At 45.1% G+C, this 25,804-nt stretch overlaps 1 protein-coding gene across 1 annotated transcript in view; it reads right to left on the reverse strand.

The window, feature by feature from the left end:
- LOC131282637 (synaptic vesicle membrane protein VAT-1 homolog-like) overlaps positions 1-25,804 on the reverse strand; it is a 55,786-nt gene that overhangs the window by 21,217 nt on the left and 8,765 nt on the right. Inside the window, exon 2 of the mRNA XM_058312157.1 lies at positions 17,929-18,348. Coding sequence (XP_058168140.1) covers positions 17,929-18,281 — 353 coding nt within the window. The 5' untranslated portion in view covers positions 18,282-18,348. The remainder of the gene's footprint in view (positions 1-17,928; positions 18,349-25,804) is intronic.

Consider the following 25,804-nt stretch of genomic DNA (forward strand, 5'->3'; position numbering starts at 1 on the left):
ACGACAGTGGACCCCAACACGACCAGCACGAGCAGCAGCAGGCGTCAGGGCATGTCCTTTTCCATTTAGATTCCCATTTGAAACGCAAACATCGTATTATGGAAAAGCCGGTCCTTGGTCTTTGGCCACCGTCATAAGCACACACACACACGCCCGTACACAGCTGCAAAAGAGAAGGAAACTATTCCTTCCGCCGGTCGGTCGGTCGTGTGCCAGACTCGCGAAGGGCAATGACCCTTTGACAGCTGAAACGGTTCACGTTACAGATGGGGACAGGGAGCTTCCACCACATCCGTACGCTCACCCGCGTTCCCTCTTACGACCACCGTGTTGACCTCCAAAAACATATCTCTTTCCCTCTTTCTCTATTCCGTAATGTGCTTGAAGGGTCCTTTTTCATCCGTCTAGTCCTTTCGTTTCACGTTTCGAACCGGTTGGTGCGTCGTGTCGCGTGTAAAAATGTGCTGCAAAACTCACCTGTAAAGAGAGAACATAGAAAACGTGTTAGTATAATAGGAACACAAAAATTCATATCAAATTCTTACGACATACAAAAAAAAATGAAACCAGTTTGCGCCTTAAGGGAAAAATATCGTTTTTCGTCAGGCGTTCAGTGGAATGCCTTTGTCAAGCGTTGGGTGTTTAACAGTGCATAATGAATGTTCCAAATTGTATTAAATTCAGTAGCTAGTTACATCGACATCATGATGTGACAACGAAAAGCTTACATTTTCTAATACCAACTGGACTTTCTTTTTATGAGAGAAACTACCACGTGCATCGGTCCAATGCAAGGCTTTCGTAAATATTGACAAATCAGATGAGCGATCAAATATTGATTTTAAAGATACCGCCATGCTTCACCACGAGCACAATGGGGTTGGAACATAATAGATAAGGCAAGAATGGGAAAATTCAATGGAAATGAAAAACGCCACACACTCCGTTGGACGACGATCTATGCTTGTTAAACATTGACAGCGGGTTGTTTCAGGCAGATGATAACCGAATACTGCACACCCTTCATCGAACCATTTTGCAGATAAAGCGATGGTTTGTGGGATGATCTCGGCGGAGGATCGGGGAGGAAAAAATCGATTACGTATGACAATATTCATAGCCCAACGGTTTGGCGGCGGAAGTGGCGCAACCGCATACCGAGGCGGAAAACCCGTCTTTGGCCTTACCAGGAGCCGAAGACGGGATTGCAAACGCCTACGCCGGGGGAAGGACAGAAGGGCACGTGAAAACGATGAGTTTTCCGAGTACACTGCGTCGCGCCCTTCCATCAACTAACATCTTTTCTTTTATCGCCATTTCACGGTTCGCTCGATTTGTCACGTTTTCGATGAACGTGCTTGAGGTTTTTTCTCCCCCTACTTTTTGCTCATTTCCAACGACAATCGGCTACGCAAAATAAGATGAGGCAAGTTTGGCATTATCAATCTGTCGACCGGGTGACGGAGTTTGCTTCCCAATACAACACGCATAACACCGTGGTACACCAGCATCGGAACCATCATCATCAGCATCATCATCGTTATTATTATGATTTATAGCGATTTTTGCTCCTCACCAGCAGCATCTCATCAGCACGCACATATTTCTTGCGAGCGCGTGTCCTTACAGGCACGTATGGTAATACTCAAAGACATTATCTTCCATCTACATCACACCACTTGATGCCGTCAGGTGGGGTACACAGCACCAGAGCTAACGATCTCTCCTGGGAAGGAATTTGCTATTGAAATTCCAACATCCCCGTCAGAGTCTCTCGGTTGGCGTATGTTTTCCAATGTTCGTTAAACCGATGAAAACGGCATTGCAAGACTATTTTCTAATAAACGTAACAAGGTCAACAATTTCGCGCACTACGTAATGCCAATCAAATTGGCACACAAGAATTCATGAACAATGTCGAAAAAAAAACCGAACCATTTAGTTAGACAAACATCGAAAGGTCCTTGACAGGCAGCCAGAAACACACAATTTCAACCGTCTAGAGCACCGGAGGTGCTGAAATTAATTTAAATCCCACAGAGAAAGGTGAAAGGACTCGAAAGGACGACCCCGAACCCTAGCCACATAAAAAAAAACCTTACCTAAGAGATTCCCAAGCACGCACCGAAGTGTACGGGAGACGCAAACGTTAAAAAAGGGGTTTGGAACAAATGTTACACGCAATAAAAGGCCATAATGTGGAGGCTTTAGCCAATTTGTTACAGAGAAATATTATATGCAATCACGCTTCGGTAGCACATTTGCGATGGAAAGAGAAACACATTCCCCCTTGATGGAGTAATAAAATGTTTGGATATGTTGTGAGTGAAAAATCCTTCGATGGAACTGTGGCTATTCCATTGCTTTGAATGGTTAGCATAGACTGTAAAGTGAAGCCTCAGAAAAGGAAAATAAAAAAATATTAAAACCGCAACGCAACAATTCATCCGTTGTTCCCGATAAATATAAAAACAACATAAATCATCATCAGTCAGCATCGAAATCCGATGCGACTCGTAAAATATTTACCCGAAATCCATCGAATATTGGATCCATTGGAGCATAATCATCACTCAAACGAACCGCAACAAAGCTTTTTATTGTCGTGGATATATTTCCAAATCGCAAGCTCCAACTTAGATGGATCCTTCCTACAATGGTCCCTCTTTCAGGGCCTCAATTTATCTTTCGCACCGTACGTTTATTCCAGTGGATACCTGGAAATCGGCTTATCGCATCTATTTGCCACTTTTTGTAAATAGTTCTACCAAAAAATGTGAGTTTGTAGAGACATGTGTAGGCAAAACAAGATCGGATATTGAAGAAATTGGTTGGCTAGATGTCTTTCCTCGTTCTTTTTACAGTTCTAAACATATCGCTTCGCTGCGAAAAGTAAACAGAATCATAAGGAACCGAGGACGATGGATCAACCAGTCTGGTCCTTTCAGAAATAGGAATATGAATCAAGCAAATGTTGCTTTTTTCGGTATCCATATATCCTCGCTTCACCGTAACGCTTTACATTGCGAAGACTTACTCTCGGTGGGCGAAGAGATATTTCATGATGGTCATGTACGACCTTAGCAGGGCTTAGTCTTGAATGAGCGTTAGGAAACCAGAGCAGATACCGTACATCTCTATTCCGATTCGGGCACGATTTGGAAGTGAGCATTATAATCCCACGTCGTCGCAGTATCCTCCGCATTGCTGTCGTTGGCCACGGACATCTACTTGTTGCTAGGAGCCTGCCCCAGAATAAGCCCACCGTGGTTAAAGCCTTTTTGCAAACGGATCTTCTTTTTTTTTCTTTCGAGCGAAAAACATGACAAAGGGAAACCCACGCAATGGTGGAAAAAAAAGGATCAATTGGCACGAAGAAGATGTGCAGACGATGGCACATGAAAAAACCCAACGAGGCCACATTCAACCCAAAAAAAAACGTTGGCTTCTCGTTCTCGGGGATCGGCGGGAAGCCGTCAAGAGGATTAAGGGTTGAAGATTAGATTGTGTCCTCTTCTCGTTTTACGCTCCGTTTCATTCCATCAAGCCAACTTACTTTGCCGAATATATTTCATGTCATGTGAAAGGAAGACACGAAAAAGAATTAGGAAAGGGATTTCACAGTCCCTTTCCAACTCGCGAGCGCGATCCTCCTATCCAACACCGACGTTGTTTGTCTGTCGGCAGCTTTCGATCACGATCGGACGATTAGCCGGGCTGATATCGGGCCGTAAGGTTTCGTAGGTGTCGCCGGGCGCGTTCCGGGGCACAAACAAACGGATTTAACCTTCACCTTTGCTACACAAACGCTAAACAGGACTCAACACGCAACACAACTTTCGGGTCCTTCGTAGGTGAGGATGTTACCACTCCGTGCTGCAAACTCCCTCCCCATCGACCCGAAAAACTAAAATGGTAGGAGGTAGACAAGGCTGATTTTAGGGATCGATAACGTAGATCCTGCTTTTTTCATTCGCCCTCGGGTTCGGGACCAAAAAATGTATTCGTATTAAAGGTGAAACGATCCTTTATTTTCTACCTTTCGCTGGAATGTGTGCGGGGGTCAATTATTTATCGATTATCGAATCTTTTTTCTCTTCTATCAAATCCAAATAATCGATTTCGGGACAGGAAACCGTTGGTCTTTTCGAAGTCTCAAAAAAGTAACATAAATTATATGCTTGATTAGCAATGACGTGGTGGTGGTTTGCATGAACCAATACGACGATATGGTGTCCTGAACGGGTTTATCGACTACCTGCTGCACGGAGGAGCAGTAGGACAATAACACGAAAACTATTTCCTGGAAAATCCAATCTGTTTAGGCCAATTGATATTTGTTTCTGCAAATCCTTTTCTTTAATTTGAAAGCATCTTTGATTCGTAGGAGTTCTTTTCCCACCACAATCATAGAGCTGCGTCCGTAAACTGTATGTCGTTTGGTTTCACCGTTAAACCCCTCCCGAAGCATCCCGCGCTAATTGAATAAATCTCGAAAATTATATTTCCGGCTTGACGCTACCACAGTGTGCTGCCCGAGAGCGACAAAAGCAGAAAATAATCGTTGTACTGCGGAAGACCTCAAGAGCTGTTTATGTGCGGCAGCTGCAACCAATGTCACTATGGCGAAGAACGCCATTCTCCACCAAGGGGTTGTTTTTGTACGGTTTATCTGAAGCAAGGAAGCAATATTGGACCTGAAACGATGCATTTATGCACACTCTTCAGAGCACTTGCTTTCCCGCGTGGTCCAGCTGCTGGATGTCTGCTTTCGACCATATAGCTCCCCAATGTTGAATACGACGCCTGCGCTCGACTCGGGAACTCGGCACTCGAGGATGTTATAATCTTGAGATTTATTAGTTCACGAGCGCCGACAGAGTTTCCGCGAGCTGAGAGGACTTTCCGATCTACCTTGCCTTCCACCAGAATTCCATACCCCGGTCCATTTGGAGGTGCAGAAGCCTTTTATCATTCGGCAGGACTCAGCGTTGATCGGCGAGCGGAAGATGGGAAAGAAAGAAGGCGGCCAATGCAAACACAACACAATGTGCCCACTATCGGGCGGACGACAATAAGCCGACAAACAACACGAATCCCAGTTATGTGCATACAAACCCCGTCGTATATAAGGCTGCTAGTGCCAGGGATAAGGAGCACTGGAAGCCGGCAGTTGACAGAAAGGAAATGAGAGAAAGAAATCAATTTAATTCAATTATTTCCTCTCGCTATCGAACGTGAGACGTGGTCTTCCATTACATCCGTGGCACTCTTGAGACGCCACAAACATGCTGTCTTCTGAAGACTCGGTAACTAAAAAAACTTGGCCAAATGAAAACGGAAAGAAAGAAATCTCTCTGCCCCGGAATGACCAAGGGTTGGTGGTGTGGTCCGGAAGTATCGCAAAAGAGCAGTATCCCTCTCTAGAGACCTCTGTGTTCGTCCCACAGGACTCGGGATCTGAAAGCCGTGGAAGAGTGTAATCTGGCGTAATAGGATCCTCCCTTCGCCGCGTCCTCCCTTTCCTAAAGGAAGTGCTACCACATACCCAGGGGGAATGGACTGGTCGTCTTCTTTACATATTCCGGTTGGTTTTATTTTTCCACAATGCCCTTGCCCATGTATCTTATCAAATTTTTCGAGACCTCCCACGGGTTTGACATCGTTTCCGGTCACCGATGATATCGCACAACAGTTCACAGTTCTTAATCTAAGAGATGAAAGATTTCCGGTTTGGGCATTCAGTCTCAATCATTCATACTCATTTCCTATGCAGCCGCTTCCTAAAAAGATTTTCATTTAATTTTGAGGGACAATGATAGGCTCCGGGAAGGTTATAGACGAGAGGAAGCAATATTTGAAAGATTCCAAGTATTCAAAAAGGGCTATAATCTTGAACGATTGAGGAGTTAAGGAATATAATCTTTGTTTGAAATTGAGAAACCAAATAACAATCGACGTGATGTATTTCATCATCATAAAAGGTATAAACACCTCCCAAGCCTTTCTATTCACAGAAATGCAAATTATAACCACAGTTTAATTTATACTGCAGCATTGGAACCAACAACCGGAAGAGCGAATAATTTGAGTATTTCCTTTCTCAAATCAAAATCCTGTACCAGACACAATGAAACACCACCAGGTGTGGTAGCAAGAAAATGAGAAAATTCTGCAACTAAACTCTTCGTAAGTCTGTATTCCATAGCGTGCCGACATGTGAAGCAAGAGAAAAAGTCGAAACAAAACCACGACATCGAGACGTTTCTTTCCGCTGCCGAAAGTTAAATACCAAAAAAGGTTATGTTTCATTCCTTCCACTTTGCTCTTTCTTTTCCCAAAATGACTTTGGTCTACTACCCGTTATCCTTGCACGACCATCGTCGTGCGCGTGCCCTTCCTGCCAGCAGCACATTAACTTTATTACCGTGGCGAACCAATTACGAAAACCTGGCGTAGGGGTCTCAGGTCTGGGGCGCCCTTTTTCCAACATTTCCACGAGAGAAATTAGCGGAGCGGTGGAAAAACTTTTCCCACATACCGTGCGTGCTGCTACGGCCTTCATTCCTCTTGAAACACTCAGAAGTTAGGGCCGTGTTCTAATCTGCACAAAGAGAAATTCCATCAGAGTCGGCAGGCTGGAAGGAAACTCGAAACGAAACAAAAAGACCAAACGCTATCGGTACCGCTAAAAGACAGATAGTTTCACGTCGTGCAAGAAATCAAGCTTATCTCAACTCGTCAACGATACACGATATCGCACGGTCCAACCAGAACTAGACAGGTCCCAGGTCGTAAGGCACAACGTTTCATTAGTGCAGTATGGATGTTCGTGAAAAGAAAGCAGCACGAAATAGATAAGAAGGTTATTCATCGCTTTTCCCGGTCACTCAAGAGGCGAGCCTGTTTTTCCCAAAAGTGAGAGAAAGGTGATATATCAAAATGTGTTACCTAGACAAAGGTTCACCGTCATGGCAGGAAAAAACAATTATGACTTTGATACGATGCAATCGGATAACATCATTCAAACGATTCACCAACAGTCTAACGTGATAAGAAATTCGCTAATCTTATGACACACCACCATATATCAATGACTAACTATCTTTCCCATAAGGTGACACATAAATTAATACGAAGAAAATTGATATGATACGATTTCATCACAGGAAGAGAACAAATGGAGAATTTCTGACGCCCGAGTCAACATGACAAAGGTGACTCAATGAATTCTTTTCATCTTCCACTTGCCTTCTCATACGTGCGCCGAATGAATAAACAACGGGGAGCCAAACGTTGCCAGTGGAAGTGGTACTTAAATTGTTGCATTGTTGAAATCATCCTCCCACTTATGCGGTGGACTTCCTTCCGTTTTATTAAAACCGAATTTGTGATTCATAAAACTCTCGGTCAAGTGCTAAGTTGATTGCTCTTCGGAATCGAAGTCAACTCTCCACTGCTCGGTGTTGGAGGAGATCTCTTTGCGGAGATCCCCATCCACTCCACCCACCGATCGTGGTAACTCGATAAATAAGCTCCGATGGAATGCATAATTTAGTTACACTTAATTTTTGCCACTCGAGGCGCCAATTATCAGAACCACGTTTCGCTAATGATGGGCTAATTCAGTTATCAGTCCGGTCAACCGGTGTCTAATTATGGCGAGGCGTTATGACTGGGAAAATGGTATTCAGCGATCTTTTATTAAAGTGTGCTTTATGGTTTATAAAGAATGTAAATGTTTTCCGTACCGAAAATAGTGATATTCAACTTTCATATCAGGTTTTATTCATCGACGTCACCAGCAGTCATTTCAAGGAATGACAAACGAGCGAAACATTTTCATTAAATTGAACCTGTTAAAAACAGGTTCTTAATTACTTATTTCTTAGGTTCAGGAAGATATTCAAAATATAAATCGAAATATAATTAACATCAACAATTCAGAAGACAAAAGTACATTTCTACAATATAATCCTAGCTTGTTCAACTGCCAACACTACTCCAACTTGTTTTAAGAAAAACATAGTTTTGCGCAAATCTTCAAAACAGCATTCCCCGTCGGTGGCAAATGGTAATTTGTGAAACGCAACATAGAAATTCATAATTCATGACTGCAAACATGCTCATGCTGCCTACAGTCTTCCAAAGAGCCGCAGCTGGGAATGCCTTTTTAGTGGATCTACCTAAATGCTACAGAAGAGGTAGAAGAAGCAAATGGAGGCGCTCTGCTTGTTGGCGATGTCCTTAGGCAACCTTCAACAGCGCAGCCAGCAAGTCCTCGGTACGAATTGAAACATTGCTAGAACCTGAAGCAAGAGATGGAAGTAAGTGTACCACTCACATTTGTTGCCTATATTCCGACTGAAAAACGGAAAACTCGCCGGCAACATTGTAGACGAAGACTGGTTTGCTTGACGTTGGCTGCCGTACCGGAATGTAGCGAGGTTTAATTTTCCAGTGCAAGCGCGCGTAGTTTTCGCGAAGAAAATTTGAAAACGAACTGCTAACTGATTTTTTTTTTTTTGTTTGCTTTCCTCTCCTCTAGCCTAGTTGTGTCGAAGTTGGAAACGGAAAAGTTGTTGCACAGCGGAGCGTGAAAAATGTTATGCTACTCTTCGGGCCTCTAGGAACTCCCGCGGAGAGAGCAGCAGAAGAATGGAGGATGATTTTCACATCTTTTCTCCCCGTACGATCGTCAACACCTCCTCGCGCATTCGGATGCGGGGCGAGCAAGCGTGTGTGTGTCTGTGTGCGCGCACATTTTGGCCGCCGATGGAAAGTGAAAACTCACCCGCCGCCTGCAAACAATACCGTTAGCGGGCAGAAGCGTGCCTTGTTATTGCTGTTGGTCGGAAAATTTCTCCACCATCGTATATACAACGCTTTCCTCAGCCTCTTTCGGCAGGCACGGCGCATCGCGGCTGACTGGCCAACCTCCTGCGTGTGCGGGTTACCTTCTTCTGCTCGCTCGCGGGCGACACGACGACGAAGGCCCGTGCGTAACCGCTTCGTTAACGATGGAAAATTGTTCCGCCGCGGGCGAGGTCAGGGTCCGGAAACAGTGGAAGAAATTAAGGAAAAGAAGCAGAGAGCCGACGGGAAAGTGTATTTGAAACAAACAGCACCCAAAAACATCAATCACAAACGGGAGGTTATGTGATGAGTCCAATAAATCATCAAATTAAAGCAATGACGAAGCATTAACGATCGGTATTTTCTCTACCGAAGAAGGTACATTTGTAATGACGATTTCAGCAATTGCATCATACATAGAAATAATTTTAGAAAAGCCTTCTTCCAATCCACTATCATATTTCACAGAATGAAAATAATCATCCTTCAAGAAGAAGTTGTCGCAAGACTGAAAAACTATCGGTTCTTGAAAACTCGCTTCAAAATGTATATTTCGGATACGCTCCAACGCGTCCATGGGGAAATGAAATGGAAAGTCGAATTATTTGCCAATAACCCCACCCCAACCCGACAACCCAAGTCAGCGAAAGGAAAGCAACTCTTCGCAAATATCCGTCCGTCTGCACGTGTGCACAGAAACGAATCCTTTTTCACAAAGACACGAACACAACTGACAACGGACTCTGTCCTGGTCTCATGGTAGGCCATTTCCGCCGGAGCGCCTCGATGGGAGTAATCCATTTCCAAGCGCTCGGAGAAAATTATACATTCCGTGTACGAATGTGTTAGAAAATGTGTCTTCCTTTCGAATGATCTCCTCCTTTGATGCCGTGGTGTTCCGGCATCCGTGATGGTAAGGATATATCCCGTGTTCTCTCCTGGTCACCGGACCGTTCAGCCGGAAGACGATGCCAGAACCGCACGTACTGGCAAACGAAACGAGACAAATAAATTGTTCTACATCATTGATGCCGACATGCGCCAAACCCACCCTAATCCGGGCATTGAATGTAAGGCAATGTTTGCCGGCGTCTAAATATAAATGTACGCGTTCTGGAATGGCGTGGAAAATGGCTTCTGTAATTTCTTGTGCACAAACAATTGGAAGAGTTTCGACGAAATTATGAAAAAGAAGATCATATGTGTAGCATGACTAAATTAAGTAAAAAAAAACGTTGCCTTAGACCATGACGCTACCTTTTCTCCATCGGGACGACACAAATTTACATTCCCTATCAGATGCAGACCGAGACGTACTGGCCTTGAACCTGACCTCAATGTCCTTCTCCGCGGGACAGCAGGGTTGGGGGGGGCCGACGGAAAATGCTTCCTTCCTTTCCTCAGCCCAACAAAGTTCTGCTGTGTCCGTGTTATGTCTGGAGGAGAATCTAATAATTTCCCCCCCCGACCCTTAGATTTCTTCCAAAAAGCCATACGAGTGCCCCGGGGGAGAAGCGAGCACACAAACACAATGTTGCAATCAACCGTTATGTGTTGGACATAGACTAGACGAAATTTAGCCGGCATGCCATCGCACACACCCGATTCACACCCTTTCGGGAAAACCCCTCCCAAACGGGGCGTCGTCGCCTCCCCAGAGATCGATATAATTAAATTACCACCGGCAGACGCAACCATGGGGAAACCCGAGGTAGGAGAGGGGGGGTGCCCAAAAAAAGGACCAAGAAAACCGGACACAATGATGTTGCTGCCCTCCCGTCTAGCGATTACTTTTTATGCTGGCCTTTCCGATTTTCCTTGCGGGCTTTTCCGCGCCAAACAATGCGCGTTTGGATCGTTTGACCTAACCCGAACTCCGGCGAAGCAATAGAAACAGAACAGCGTAAAATGGTAACCCATCCTCGGTTTAACCTCATTTAACCGAGTTTTATGATCCCTTGCGGGCAAAAATAGCAAGCGAACATGAACCCAAACGCCTACATCCGTTTTTTTTTCTTTTTTTTTAAGATAACACTGTTACTGTTGAGTTATTTTCTGTAACCCCCCTGAAGCAAAAGGGTTTGTAAAAGATTGGAAACCTTAAAAAGACACCAGAACAAAAAATTGAAAGTGTATAAATTAAAATCTAGCCCATTGCAAACGAACTTGAAATTCGCCGTATTATACAAATGATGCGATAACCACATTCTATCAGTCACACAGCAGTAGCTATAGCTAGCAATAGCTAACGGAAGACACACACAAAAAACATTAAAAACTTAGATAAGGCTAAGCACCCTTATGATTTATCGAACCCGTTGGCAGAGTGAAAAAAAAGTTCATTTCCTTTCGCAATCTAACTCATTGCCAAATCTTCGTATAAAAAACAGAAACACTAAGCACCAGCAATCAACTCGTGATTGGTACAATCACATTTCAAATATTCCTTTCATGCTCTTCTTGACCACTCTGCACTCTGGTACAACAAAAGAAATAACAAATTTATTTCTAAAAATAAAAATAAACCCAATAATTGTTTAGTTTACGCTCGTGGTCGTTTTTTCATGAACCCCCATTAAAGCGCCTACCCGAGTCAAATTAAACCAAATGTTTCAACAAGCAATATATACTCGGGTACCCCACACGATAGGAAGCTGGAACAGAAAGTCACAATCACGCCCCGCAGCACAGGAAGGATTAATGGCAAAAGGATGAAATCGGATTCCGGTGGTATCAAACATTCACCGCCCGGGCGTACCGATCATTATTATTATTTATTATCATCCTCATCGGATCAGCATTATCACCACACCACCGTGTGAAGAAATGCCGCGACAAATGCCCTGTTGCTTCCAACCCGTACCCATTAGAAGAGGCAATGTGACGAAAGGAGGAGGAAAAAGAAACAAATCCTTCTCGAAGAACGTGATACGACTTCTTCCGACCGGCTAATGGGCCGGGGTTCCGTCTAGGGCCAAGGATCCGTTAATGACTTTGACGCCGCATTGGATGTGTTAGAGAAGTTCGTTGCATGGTCTCGCCCTGGAGTTAACCCAGCAGAGAAAAACTTGCAACGGTGGAAAATAGAAGAGGTTGGTACTAGGAGGGTTTTTTTTCCTGCCCTGTATAGATTGTCACCACTGCCACAACTAAAGAAAGGAGATATGGGATACGACGATTTGCCTTATAATAAATTTGTGGCTTTCCTTCCCTTTCGACGGGTGATCGTTTTTTTCTTTCCCTTTACCCTCCCCTCCAACCGAAAACCGAACCGCAACACCGCATGGTTTATCATCAATTGCACGATAAATAATTAATCAAATCAAACCCACATAAGCGGCTCCTCTTCGTGGACACATTCCCAAATGTGTTTCGCTTAGTCCCACCGGAGGAGGAGTCGTATTGCTCTGGGATGTCATACCGAAACCGTACCGGATCTTTGTAGCCTACCATGGCTAGGAAGGAACAATACATCATGTTCGCCGATGACGGTCCCTCTCTCCATCTCCATGGAGTTGAAAAACAAATGCTACACCACCATGCAGCCACGAAGCTAGGTCTCAAATATCACACTCGACACTCTGCGCCTTCCCCTGCCCTGGGTGTGGGTAATAAAAGGCCACACAAAGGGCAACGGAGCCATCTTGGGTTGTCAGGAAGTACAGGCTTAACTGGCCGAAATGAAGGGTCCCAAGTCCTAGGAGTCCTAGGCACCACCAAGCAGGATCCACGGGAGATCGTTTGAAAAACAAACAGAAGAAGGAAAAAACCCTTCGCTACCAACTACCATAAATCTTTGAACCGTTATTTCAAGTCTCTTTTCCTGTTTCGATAACAATTTCAGCTTCCTCAATACTTAATAGCGCAGTCTGAAAGATAAATTTACGCTAGAAAAATACATCAATTGGCTGAGAAGTACAAACAAGGTACGTAAAAATACTATTTTGTAGTGTTTTCAGAGTATTCCATAGGCAATGGAAATGATTAGGTGCTAGAACACACTCATACGCTTTTTAACGGCTTCATCACTGTTTAGCCGATTTAAATCTATTTAAAACTCCACGTCGCAATACACTCTTTCCTCCGTGGAGTGAGCTTCATAGTGCAAAGCAGCATTTACTTATCAGTTCCCTCATCCCTCCGCATACCTCATACCCCACCACCACCGACCTTCCAAGAAAAAATCACTGCCGCCTTATCATAGACTTGGTGAATCACCAAATGGTAGCCAGCTAGGAAAGTCTATTGCCTCCGAAGTGTGACGAAATCCGTCGCTGATTATGAACGCCGCCTTCCTCTATCGTCCGGCGGAATGGCCGCAGACGGAACAACAAAAACTGCATCGCGCACTGCGCAAGAGGCTGTGTGAATGGATGCAGAGCCACCACCATCGCCAGCACCACTATTCGCTTTCCAGATGAATCTAGTGAGTCTAAAAAAACAACAACCCAATGTGAAGGAGGGCTGCTGATAGGCGTTCCGAATGGCGGTCTCGACGAAGCACTGTATCAAAGAGAGGCGACACTAAGCCTCCACATAGCTTCCACAGTGACGCACACACACGGATGGCAAAGGCGAGCTTATAATCTTGCTCACTTCTCAAGCTGTTGATGGTAATCCAATCTGGCTCCTCTATTAGAGCCAGTCGGGAGATAATTGATTGATTTGATTCAATTACACCATCCCGCAGCACCGAGTTGTGTGAAAGAAACGGTTTGCGCCCTCTGTAGCTGCGGGATCCTAGGGGGATAGGGGACGAAGGTTAATGTCTCTCGCCTCCGGTGGATATGCCGGTAGGTTTATCCGGACCTGGCAAGCAAGCTGGCCGCATTTGTTACTGAATAAAGAACTCCAAACGAGAGCACAAGCTCAAGCTGTCTGCCAGATCCGAGATGCGTTTGATGCAAAGGATTAACTAATGGACATAAGTCTGCAGGAACTTCAGCTCCTACATCAAGTCCATGGACATATGTGAGGTCGTTCTGGACAACGCCAACGAAACTCTATAGTTCCCCGACGAGAATTATTCGTTTGAGGTCCCGCTGAAGATATAGCAATGAGTTTCTACACCCACTCCTCAGCCAGCGAATGATATCGTTTCGTGGTTATAAACAGCTTCCCCAAAAATAGTCGCAATTCTTCGACTTCAAAACAAAGAATCGCGAAAAGGAGATATGCCGCATTCCTACCATTCCAAAGTCACGGCCAAACGCGTTTAAGCGAACCCGTCATCATATCATACAGCCTGCGGAGTCGGAGGCACAGCTGCACGGAATATTAATAACTAGCGCTGACTAACCGTCCTTCGACTGTGCAAGTGGTGCTTCATTCACTTCATGCTTATGTCGTCAAACATAGGCGGGACGAGGGTCGAGTACTGGCGACTTCTAATCACTGTTGCACAACAACACAATAACACCGCCCCACTTGACGATGGCTTCCTTCTTGTATCCAGCCCCTCTTTGCAGTGATTTATTTCGAGTCCAAGACAAATTCGTACATCATCTTGATGGATTACTCAGATGACGGTGCGGAGTGGGAAGAAGGACGTCGATTCAACATTTGCTGGGGAAGTTCTAGCGGGGCTGTGTGTGTGCATGTTTGTCTAGTATCATCGGTGCCAGCCATCAACAATGCACAATGGCGCAGTTGTACGCAGCTGCAACTGCAGACTACTCGCGTGTCTGACGCTTCCCGGAATTTAGCCTTAGTAATACACCAGCCTGCACTAACAACAGCAAGTGCAAGTGCAAGTGGCCGTCGCCGTCTGGTGGAGTGTTTTGCCTACAAAAAAATGCCTATCGATCGCTTTCCCTCCCCCTCCTCTCTAGGTGTTGTCACTAATCGGTGTCTAATCAATGATTCACAACCCCCTCGACGAAGAAGAAGCATTCGGTGCACGGGTGAGGCATACAATTCCGTCGAAAATCACAACCGCACGGGCCAGAGGGTTGCATTCGCCGGAAGGAGAGATAAACGAAATTGGGTTCAACGCTGACTGAGTTATATATTTTTATTTTCTTTCAACATGTGAACCTCTAACCGTCGGCCTACGGTGAAGTTTATCATCGGAAACGCCGGGCGGTGGACGTGAATCATGAAGCAACATTGCCGCATCGACGACGCCGCGGCAATAATTTCAAAATGTCCATATAAGGAGCACGATCACGTTTGTTGTACACGCTATCGTAGCTTAGGAATAATAAAGAAAAATCCCAAAATCACATACGTCACCGCACTTGTGCCGATCGGGCTTTTCCAAATGCCATAACGAATCGCTTTTTTCACTTTCACTTTCAGGCGTACTCGAAAGTGTGTAAACAAGCAGTGGAGGAAACAATGTTTGATACATTTTCGTTTGAAAAGCGAGAACAACCCCATTCTCTTAAGGGGTAATAAAGTGAGTATCATCGTAAATAGTCGTGAAGCGTGAAGTGAGTAGAGGAAAATTTAACTAAGTAACTGGTATTTGAATTTCAACCACTTCTCAAGGTAAGGTATCAGTAGAAGCCCTGCGAGTTACGCCACACGCTTGTAAGCCAATAAAGTTACGTTTGTCAAAATCTTCCAATATCAATTCCACGCACTTGACAGAAGAGGTTCGTGTGGTTCGGTGGAAACAATTTCGGTCGTCAACCATCGAGAGCCACGTGACGGACCAAAAGTATGGGGTGGAAATCAATCTGTTCCATGATGGACGACAATCCTGACAACTTCAGCCGCATGAGGCGGAGCGACTCTAATCTTATCCCTCGGCATCTTGTGTCGTCGGTCTTCGGATGTTTTCCGGCGACGAAAGAGGAAAAGATTCCGCCAAAAATTCAGAACACGCGAAAAGAAAGGGTAAAAGAAGCAAGAAAAAGGAACGAAAACAGAAAGGTTTAAAAATATGCATGCCCGCTGCACTATTATCATCGCACACATCACCTTCTCTTCAAGCTCCGTATGATGAGGGCGGGTCGAAGATCACTTTCGGAAACATAATTCTTCGCATTTCGGTTCGCATTTCGTTCCATCTGTCAAAAGAAAACAGAAATCCTCCCGGTTCCGACGTCGCCCATATGCTCGTCGACATGCCTCTTCTGACAGACTCTGTCACTTCCAAAGCGCAGCCTGATCATACAAGCCTATCATTATGGGGCACAAGGCGAGCAAGGGATGAACACTGGTGACTAAAAAAAGTTCAAGAAATGCGAATAAACTGAGTGCATTCTTTCCCCAACCAACTTTGCTTCTTATCGGCCCTTGGGAGTCACCGCTTCTCGATCCCCCGGAGAACGTCAAAACCAACCACGAGAAATAACACTCCTCTCGAACGATCGATTACCGATCACTTGCGCTCTTCTTTTGCATGTCAAGGAATCTGTCGATGAGTTCTCGAAAAGCGGAATGGCATAAATCATTCGATATCGCGATCGGTGGATTGATTTACCCGCCACACGTCGGGGTTGCGTGCGCTCGTCGGGAAGCGTTAATTTGATAATGAGTGCGAGGTTATATTTATTTTCCAATTTTATTTGTATCTTATCAAATATCAGCCCATGCACAGAGCGTCGATTTGCTCCAAAAAGTCGCCCGGAAAACATCCTTGTGGGACCGCAGTTTGAAAGCGGACGAAAAAGTCGTTAACTTCAACGGTCACCAGAGCAGCGCCAGCAGATCCAGTTTCTGGCGTCTTTTGACTTTCAACAGCGGGCAACAATTTGCTGTGGTACTGGCGCGCATACCCAAGCCATACATGGTACATGGCAGCCGAAGGAGGAGGGAAAGAAAAACACGAATATTCTATATTCTCACACAGCTCGAAAACGAAATTCTGCGCCCGAAGCAGGCAAAGAGAACCAACCGTTCGCCACACATGTGCACTACACGTGTTGCTGCCACGGTCTGCATGTTGTTCTGCATGTGGCGAATGGGGAACATACCGGCCTCGCCCGCGGCCTGAACCTCTTATGCCTTTCCACTCCCTGGCACGTCAACCCATATCTTTAGCGTGCGTCTTTACGTCGTTCTTTTCGTATGAAACCAGCGCGCATCTCACCACATCCTGTTCGGGGTTTCTCGAGGCAGGGCTCCGATGCAGAATCCTTTCCAATCAGGCGTATGATGCGTCGTGTGTAAGGGAGAGAGATAGAGAGTGACGTTTTGGCTTCGGGCTCAATCAGCAACTACCCAAATCTAGAGCCGCCCGACAAGAATACATACAACTTCCGCCTTCAGAATTCCCACTCCCGGTCGCCGTTTGGAGGGTTATCACCGCTCTTTTCCTGCGTACCACATGAATCATAAATGTGCGTTACGCATAAAAGAGCATCGTAAAAATTCGAGCGCATTACCCAGGCCACATTCCACCACCATTGCTGCCACGAAAGATCTTTGCCTTTTTCAAGAGTTCGGGGTTTTACGAGCCGCAACGAGAGGTTCTCTCAAGACGCAGAGTTCGCATAATGTCACCAAAGGAGCGCTCTGGCTCGGCAGGTGATTAAAAAACATGATTTACGGTTATGGGTTCTGCTTCGTTCCGAAAATAATAAAAAATTGCTTAGCTTCGAAGAATTGGAGGAGAAAAACCAAATACTCGATGAGATTGAGCAGACTTGAGCATCATCACTCGCTAGTTGAGAGATCGCTACTAAATTCAATTTATGTTCAACACTCTTATAATGGTTCCAGGAACCGGACGACAACCGAAAACCCGACTTTGGATGTTCTGGAAAGTCGATCGAACGATACCTCAACATCGGATCGATCGAACCACGCCTACGGGGCGACCAATTATCTCGATCGTTCGACGATCGAAAACTCCTGGCTCTTTTCAAGGCGAAGCCCGCCAAAAAAACGACTACAAAACGAAGTCATCAACTTCACGCTTTGCGCGATGTAGATCGATGGAAGACGATAAGGTGAGTCCCAGACCTTCGGAGTAGAAACCGGCAGCGAAGTGTCGCACATTATTCTTTCTCTCGCCCGATGGAGAAAAATCTTCCACATCCCGAAAACCGATGCCCGAGGAGATAGCCGCCGACAAAGGATCCTTAATTAACGAAGGTCCATCTCGTGGCGGTGACTTACCATGCCTTGACGCGGATCAGCACCTCGCCGGCCTGGGGCGCCGGTTCGGGCTTCTTCAGGATCTTCACGTTCTTGAAGCCCCCGAACCCGGTCAGCACGACGGCGCGCATCTCCTTCGGTGGGTCCTCCTTCTTCTCCTCGGCCTTGGCCTTCTCGTCCGGCGTCGTGCCGCCGTTGGTGGCGGCCGCGGACTGTTCGTCGCCGGTGGCGGTCTCGCCAGCGGCCACCTTCGCGTCGCCGCCCTCGGCGTGCCCGTTCTCCGCCGGCGTGACGACGGCCGTCTCGGTCGTGGGCGACGGTGTCTTGGTTTCGGCGGTCGGCGCAACGACTGGGGCTTCGGTGGTTTCAGTCATCTTGACGCTAGTGTGTTTGTGTGTAGGAGAGAGAGTGTGTAGATGGCACCCTTTAGGATTGATAAGTCTGGAAGAGAGAATGGAAAACAGAGACCAGCGTTAGGTAGCCATTTTAATTAATATCTATTAATCAATGTACTGTCCCAGCAAAGGCCAAGACAAAGCGAATGCCGCCGTCTCCGGGAGAAAATCATTTAAAAATCGCGCTATATCCCTTGTCCTGCTTCTATCGAAGAAAAGAATCCCAAGTTGAGGGAAGAACATGGAAAATAACATTTCCCCGAGACACTTCCGAGAAGAAGAAAATAACAGCGCATTTCCCGGTGCCAGCAGAACAGATTCCAGTAGCAACAGCAACACACAGCAGCTGGAACCAAAGATACCAAATGGAAGGATGCCTCCAGAACCTCCCCCCCCTCTGGTGTCTCGCCCGTCCGTCCATTTCGTGAGGGGGAGAAGAGATGTAAATATTTATAAACGACAAGACACGACAAAGACCTCGCCCTGCGCCTGCATCGTTGGGGCGAGGGTGGGGGGAGTTGTGTGTGGTTTGGAGGTGGCACCTGCGCCCGGGGCCAAACTTTCCTTCCCTTTGGGACGACGAAGAACGTTAAGATGCATTATATCCTGCGCTCCCGTGCATCTCTCGCGGGAAGGAACACCCCAGAACCTCAAACTTCGGTGGACGGAAAAGCGAAAACGTCGACGACCGAAGGACCAGTTTTCACGCTTATTCCTTTCTTCTTTTTCCACCCGGCTGTGCGTTGAAACAAGATGGTGGAACGGTTCGTGCGGTGGCGAAAAAAAGGAGGCAAAATGGCAGCTCATTAAAAATGAGCTTCTTTTACCGAATCTCTCAAATACGCGTTGACACCGGAGGCGCGATTGCCTGCAGCGGGTATGGGTGGAGGGGAAGGGCATCTTCCCAGCCAGACCCGAAGCATGACGACGGATGCGGCGTGTAGTATGATGTATCTTTTTTAGAAAGGAAGAAGGAGGGCCTTAAATCAGAGCATCGAAACCTCGACGAAAATGGACTCACTTAGGAAGAACATGAGAAGCCAGAACGCAGACACACACACACACATTTTCCTACCAACCTGCTGGGAAGAAGCCCCACCGAAACAAAGCGGGAAGCTAAGTGCCTGAAACCACCATCGATCCTTTAATGGATGGCACTGTGAGGCTCGGTCGGTCCGAAATTCTCCTTCCGAGGGGGATCGCATCTTTCCGCCTCATCAATAACCGGTCAACAAGCGATCACTATTGCCTTTCTGTTTCATTACGTTCACTTCTTGTGCTTCACCGGTTTCTGATGGAAAGATGAGCGTTGGAGATGTTGAGTGCTCCTCTGCTTGTCGCATCAGAAAAGTGTCCATGATCTTCGGCAAAGTGACAAAATTGGATCGATTTGGGAAGATTTTTGAACGCTCCGGAATGTTGGTCCAACGGAAAGTACATCGAGGGAGGATAGCAAAAAATGCTACATTGTACTGTAATTGAGTTTGCACAAGAACATCCCACAACCTCGAACACGCCGTAGCATACCGTCTCCAGTGGAAGGTGTTTGTCCGACGGCATAATTTAAACTGCGACAACCCGGTCATTACCGGCCTTATGTTTAGGCAAGACGCTTTCTCACTTTTGGTTTTGGTCGTCCTCCAGAAGCAGCGAAACGGGAGACAGGTTGACAGCATTCTTCCATCGTCAAAAATTAACCTACAGCTTCCCGTATTTTCCATTCCCAACCAAGTCTTCCAGCCTAGAAAACCTTAAATGGAAACAAGAGGTGAGGCAGGCCGAGGTTTTACTCGGAGTGGTCGACACAAGGGCGACATTTTCCACCGAGCTACGTTAAACGCAGCATTTCCCGCCAACAAAATGGAACGTAATTTGGACGTAATTGTACCGTTGTAGAACCGATCGGTGAAGTACGCGCTTTGATAAACCGTTTCCCGCTGGAAGGACGAGCGGAACACCAACACACACGCACACATGGAGCACGGAGTAAAAGCTGTGCACTTCGATGACGTTATTATTAACACTTTGACGGCCGCACAATTCACGGTGTCACAACGCTTTGCGACCGGCGCGTTTGCACTAGTTCCTCCGTTTCTGGCCGCCCTGTTTGATCATTCTTTTTCAATCTTTATTAGATTTTACGAACGAACGAGCAACGCACCCTGTGGAATTTGTTTACTTTCCATTTGATATTTGTTTACATTCAGAAGTCTGTGGTGCGTGTCTGGTGACAGCGTTGACAGCACACCAAAATGATGTGATCGGATGCAAAATGAAACGGAGCCATTACATCTATAGATGTAGCCGGCCGTCAGAGTGTTAAAGCACAATTTGCCCAGACGCAAATTATGCAAATTGACTTTACTTATTTCACTTCGTTTTGCTTTTGCCGTGCGCAAAACGAAACGAGAGAGTGAGATGAGTTGAAACCTAATGATAAAACGAATTCAATTATCGAACTCTGCTTTTAGGGACAGGGGAACCGCCGATAATGCCAGGTTGACAAAGTTCGCGACCCTCGGATATGTGGTTTTCGGCCAATGCGCTGCCTTTTTGATGAAAGATTTGTCCAATTGAGTTTACTGTTTTGGATCACTTAAAATTTAAAAAAACCGCTTAAATTAAAAGTAAAACAACTAAAAATGTACTAATAGTAAAACAAATAAATACCCCCATAAAAAATGAAAGACAGAACAGTCGAAACAAACGAAGACGAATAATTTCGTTACATAAATAAAGTTACAAACAAACAATTTATCGCGTGAAAACTATATTTACGCTTGAAGCATTGCTTTTATCAGTAGTATGTAAATAAATTAGACTAACATTCGTAAAAAAAGAGAAAAAAAATAAACCGCTTTGAACAAAACGTGTTAAAGTACCTGTCAGAGCATGTCGAGAACATGACCTAATTGATAAATCAACCTATCATCTATCAACCAAACCGTTTCCGATGGCGATCTCAATATAACATGACCGCTCTTTGACGTATTTTACGAATACGCTGGCAAACAGAGCACAACAATGTGATGTAGCAGCAATTTTCACTTGAAAATGTCACCCCCAGCTCGAATGGTATTGGTGGATGATGTTTTGGAGACTCTTGAAACCACTTTGGTAGTTTCATCTGAAGCCATTTTGGACATCCTGAAAAGCAACGACAGCATCCCAGTTGAACCGTCGGCAAAGTATTGGAAATTGATGGACAGCTTTCCAGCATGCCTGACCGGAGAGAAAAGCGGAGACAAGCGAAGGGAAACACAACGAAAAAAGACAGGATAGCACCTTGCGTGAGGTTATGCGAAAGTGCGCTGATGGATATCGACAGAGCAACAGTGTGTGGTGGTGGTGCTACTCGGTGAAAATGAGCTGCGCGGTGTAACAGCATCTACCCGCCTCCAAGGCACCACCCCCACCCATTCATTCCCTCGCTCCAAACAACGGTCGCGTTCAGCGTTGTTTTCGTTTTCAAAGTCAATGCCGATAAGCGTCATGATGTGTACAACGGGGGTTTGTGTTTTTGTTTTCCACCAAAAACTAAAGCGTTCCACAACTGCACACCCCCACACACACACAGATACGTGCGTTCTTCACGCTTGAACTGACAGTTCGTCAAGTGTAACGACGCCCGTGTAAACGCTGCTGGAGCAGGAAAACCTGTCCAATCGTAAGTAAATGAGGGCAATGGGGGAGGAGGAGGAGAGCAAAAAACAAAACGGTGGAAAAGGCTGTGGAAAAACGAAAAACAACTAACGGGCTACGGGGCGGAAGGAAAATGGGACGGACTGAGGGTGGAGGGTGTCAAACACAAACAGAAACGAACCCGGCTACCATCGGCGGAAGGTCCACCAGCCAGCACACCACGCATCGCATCGGGCTTTGGAAAATAATTTATACAATCAAAAGTTTTCGAACCCCCAAAAACTTTTATCGGTACAAAGCGACTGTTCGCAAGGTCGGTTCGGTTTTGTTTCACACACATTATTTTAAACCCCGATCGCATCTCGTAGACGAAATCCTTTGATCTTCCATAAGGTCAGTGAAATCTGATGGTGTAACGGATCAGGTGAATATATCAAGAGCAAAAAGCATTACAAAGCATTGGCAAATTGCCCAAGCGAAAACGGTTGCTCCTTTAAACTTCAAACGCGTTCCGTTTTATTAAGATGAGGAATTAAGCGAACAAAATTATCTTCCCTAAATTCAGGTTCACAGTTATCAGCTGAAACAACAGGAGAGGCCAAATCAAAAGATTTCCAATTTTTCCTCCAAATCAAATCCGACGCTGGCGGAGAAGAAAACCGGTAATAGGAAAACAGAAACAGAAAAGAAAAACAAGGTCTAATAGGTTTGCCAGAGCTGACCGCCGTTGGAAGGGATTCCCCCCTGACAAAGACTAAAGGTTGGGGTTGGGGGCGGGGTGGTGGAAAACTCGTTTACAATTTTCGCTAACGAGCTTTTCAATTAACGAATGTTTGTAGCAAGTGCCCAAGGGAGCGAATTTCATCGCATGCAATTACATTTGGCGTATGTGTTAAAAACAAGTGTTGAGTTCAAACAAATTTCGATCGGGGTGACGATTTTGAGGTTTTTTTATTGCTAAGTTGAAAGAAGAAAAAAAAACTAACGTTTCAATCCACTTCTCATCAGCAAAGAAAAAAGTTTAAGTTGAACCAATGCTACCAGTGACGATGGCTGGTTAGATGATGATGATGGTGGCGAAACATGATGTAAAAACAAGGGTCCGAAAAACCGCACAACCAGAGCTCGAAAGCCAGAAGGAACACGGATGATGATTGATATAAAATATGGTCGACATAATTAAGCCATTATAAACGGGTTTCCATACGGTTTTTTCCTCTTGATTTGTTCCGTCATGGTGAAGAGAGTTCATGAGTCATGAGCAGTCAAAACTTCATATTTATTTAGAGGGCTACTCTCAGTTTCACAGAAGGAAGAAATTTGACCATCGGATAATTTCGCCCAAAAATGATAAGCAAACAAATTTGAGATGAAATTTTCCCAGGGATATTTATTTCACCGTTTGCTCATGAACTTCCACACGACAGCGTGAGCTTTATTTGATCAGTTTGATGATAGAAACAATAGAAGAATCCCTCGAGTGCCGAGTTGCGACACGCAGCACAATTTTCCCTAGTTTATGTCAATCTGGTGGCGAATTGAATTTCCTAAGGTATGAGAGAGGAAACCAGGGAGGAAAAAAACCCAAACGAAAAAGAAGCACGCTAACCACAAACCCCATCCTGTTGCTGGTCAGCTTCCCTGGGATGCGGGGGGAAACACAAGAATTCTCACACGATCCGAGAGGGCGATCGTAAAATTACGGCTCAACACCCAACCCATTGCCCGAAAACAGCCATCGCGCCCGGCTTTATCATTATAATTATGTTTAGCGTGCGGTAGGGCAGAGTGAGCGGAGGAAAGGAAGCTAACACACACACGAAGGTCAGCCTGAAAACCAACGCACCATGATCAAACTGAAAATTAATCCCACCATCCCATTCGCCAAACTCCTTGTGTGGTGCGGGGGGAGGGTAACAGCATTATCGGGGGGTTAAAACAGAAACAAAAACCTCATGGGAGCATAAAATCAAATATAATACACACAAAAAAAAAACTAGCAAAAGTCATGCACATTCATGGAAAACCAACGCGGGTTAACCCGTTAGTTTGGTCGCGGAAAAAACCTTGTCAAAATCAAGACGAATTCAACAAAACCAAAAACCAAAAAAACCGAGTCGCTGGTTTTGCTAATTTGGCGAGGAAAAATTATTAAATGCTCACGAATACGAACAAACCCGCGGTACGGTGATGGGAAAGATGATGGGTGAAGGCAATTTAAATTTGCCAAAAAACAACGATGCCTACGAACAGCGAACAAATCGGGCGGTTCGAAAGCAAAACAACATGCTTTTTCCCGTACACCTCTTCTGATGATGGATTACTTCCAGCAGTAACGTTTGCAAGCAAGGGGAAAAGTTTGCCGACTTGGAGCGATTTTCTTTTTCTTTCCATTCCACGTCCCAGCCGAACGCAAACATTGCAAAAATGGTGCAAAAATACAGCATTCGTCGGTGGAAGCGAATAGTCAAAGTGAAGTGAAGCGAAGGAAAGTGCTAACGGAAAAAGTATCGGAGGGCAACTGAAAAAGAAGTAAAAAACCGCAGAAAAAGATGCTAAAGACCGATTACGAAGAAAAGGTCAGCTCGCGGAAACGATAAGACAAACAGAGAGAAAAAAGAGAGCGAGCCTCGGAGCGATGGTAGAAGGAAAAACTTTCACATATCAATATTGGCCGCCGATTCCGCTTTTAAAATTTAGTGGGATTTTCACGACGGCACATCGGGTTGCGCTTTTGCTTCCTTCTTTCGCTCTCCAGTTTCGGTGCGCGCGCGAGATCATACAGATCTGCACATTATAAGAAAGAAAAACTCAAACGTGCAATTATCAAATCGCAACATCGTTTCCACTGCGTGAGAGCTAAAAGCAAAGCAGAGCGAAAGGCAGTAAACAGTACGAAAAATAGTAGAGAGATTTCTTTTGTTGTTGCATGCTCTTTTCTTCACTTTTTGTTAGGGATTTCGGTAAAGATGCTTCTGCAAAATGCAGTACTTTTAAACCCACGCAAAGGCCGCTTGTGGTAATAAACTTCTATTTAAATAAAGACCAATCGTACAAGTAATCAAACAAGTTCTTCTATTTGGCATCGATACGACACCGACGCAAAGAATGCTACCATTATACGTCCTTAAATCATTCTGAACAAGCGATCCATTAAACGTCATTTGGTGAAAACGAATGATTCATTAAGGACCAATTTATTTATACCTCCCCACTCCCCCCGGTTTACCAGACCGTCTCCCGTCGTTTTCCCGCACCATACTTGAGGGCTCGGTGTATCATTCCCTGTTCTGACAGTTGTATAATTTATTTGCATTTTATGTCCCGCTCGCTTGGATTGCAAACAAACGCTTAACTCCCATAAAGCATCAGTGCCAATAAGGTACGGGTGTTGGGTAGAAAAATCCTTCAAATCGAGCATGTAATAAAAGACTAAGTTGAACGATCCTCTACATCAGTGATGTCAAACTCGTTTCTCCTCGCGGGCCGCATTTCCTCCCAAAATAGATTCGCGGGCCGCATTTCCTCCCAAAATAGGTTCGCGGGCCAAACCATATAATTGATTGGATTGATAAAAATATGTTCTTATCAATGTGGTTTTATCTTAACAGACAATCATGTTTTACATTTTCACATTTTTTCAAATTAAATTACTTCTTATAAAATCTACTAATTTTGAGTAAAAGAGAGGGTTTGTCGCTCAATCGTTTTCCAAATTTTAATGGATTCAAATCAAGTTTATTGAAATATATGTTGCAGTTCAACACTATTGTGTATTTCGGCAAAGATTTTAGAAAAGTAAAGGTATATAATTACAATAGCTAACTTATTGCTCCACATATGTTATTTTGTTTGGAATG

This window comes from Anopheles ziemanni, chromosome 2, assembly GCF_943734765.1.
Source record: "Anopheles ziemanni chromosome 2, idAnoZiCoDA_A2_x.2, whole genome shotgun sequence".
NCBI lineage: Eukaryota > Metazoa > Arthropoda > Insecta > Diptera > Culicidae > Anopheles > Anopheles ziemanni.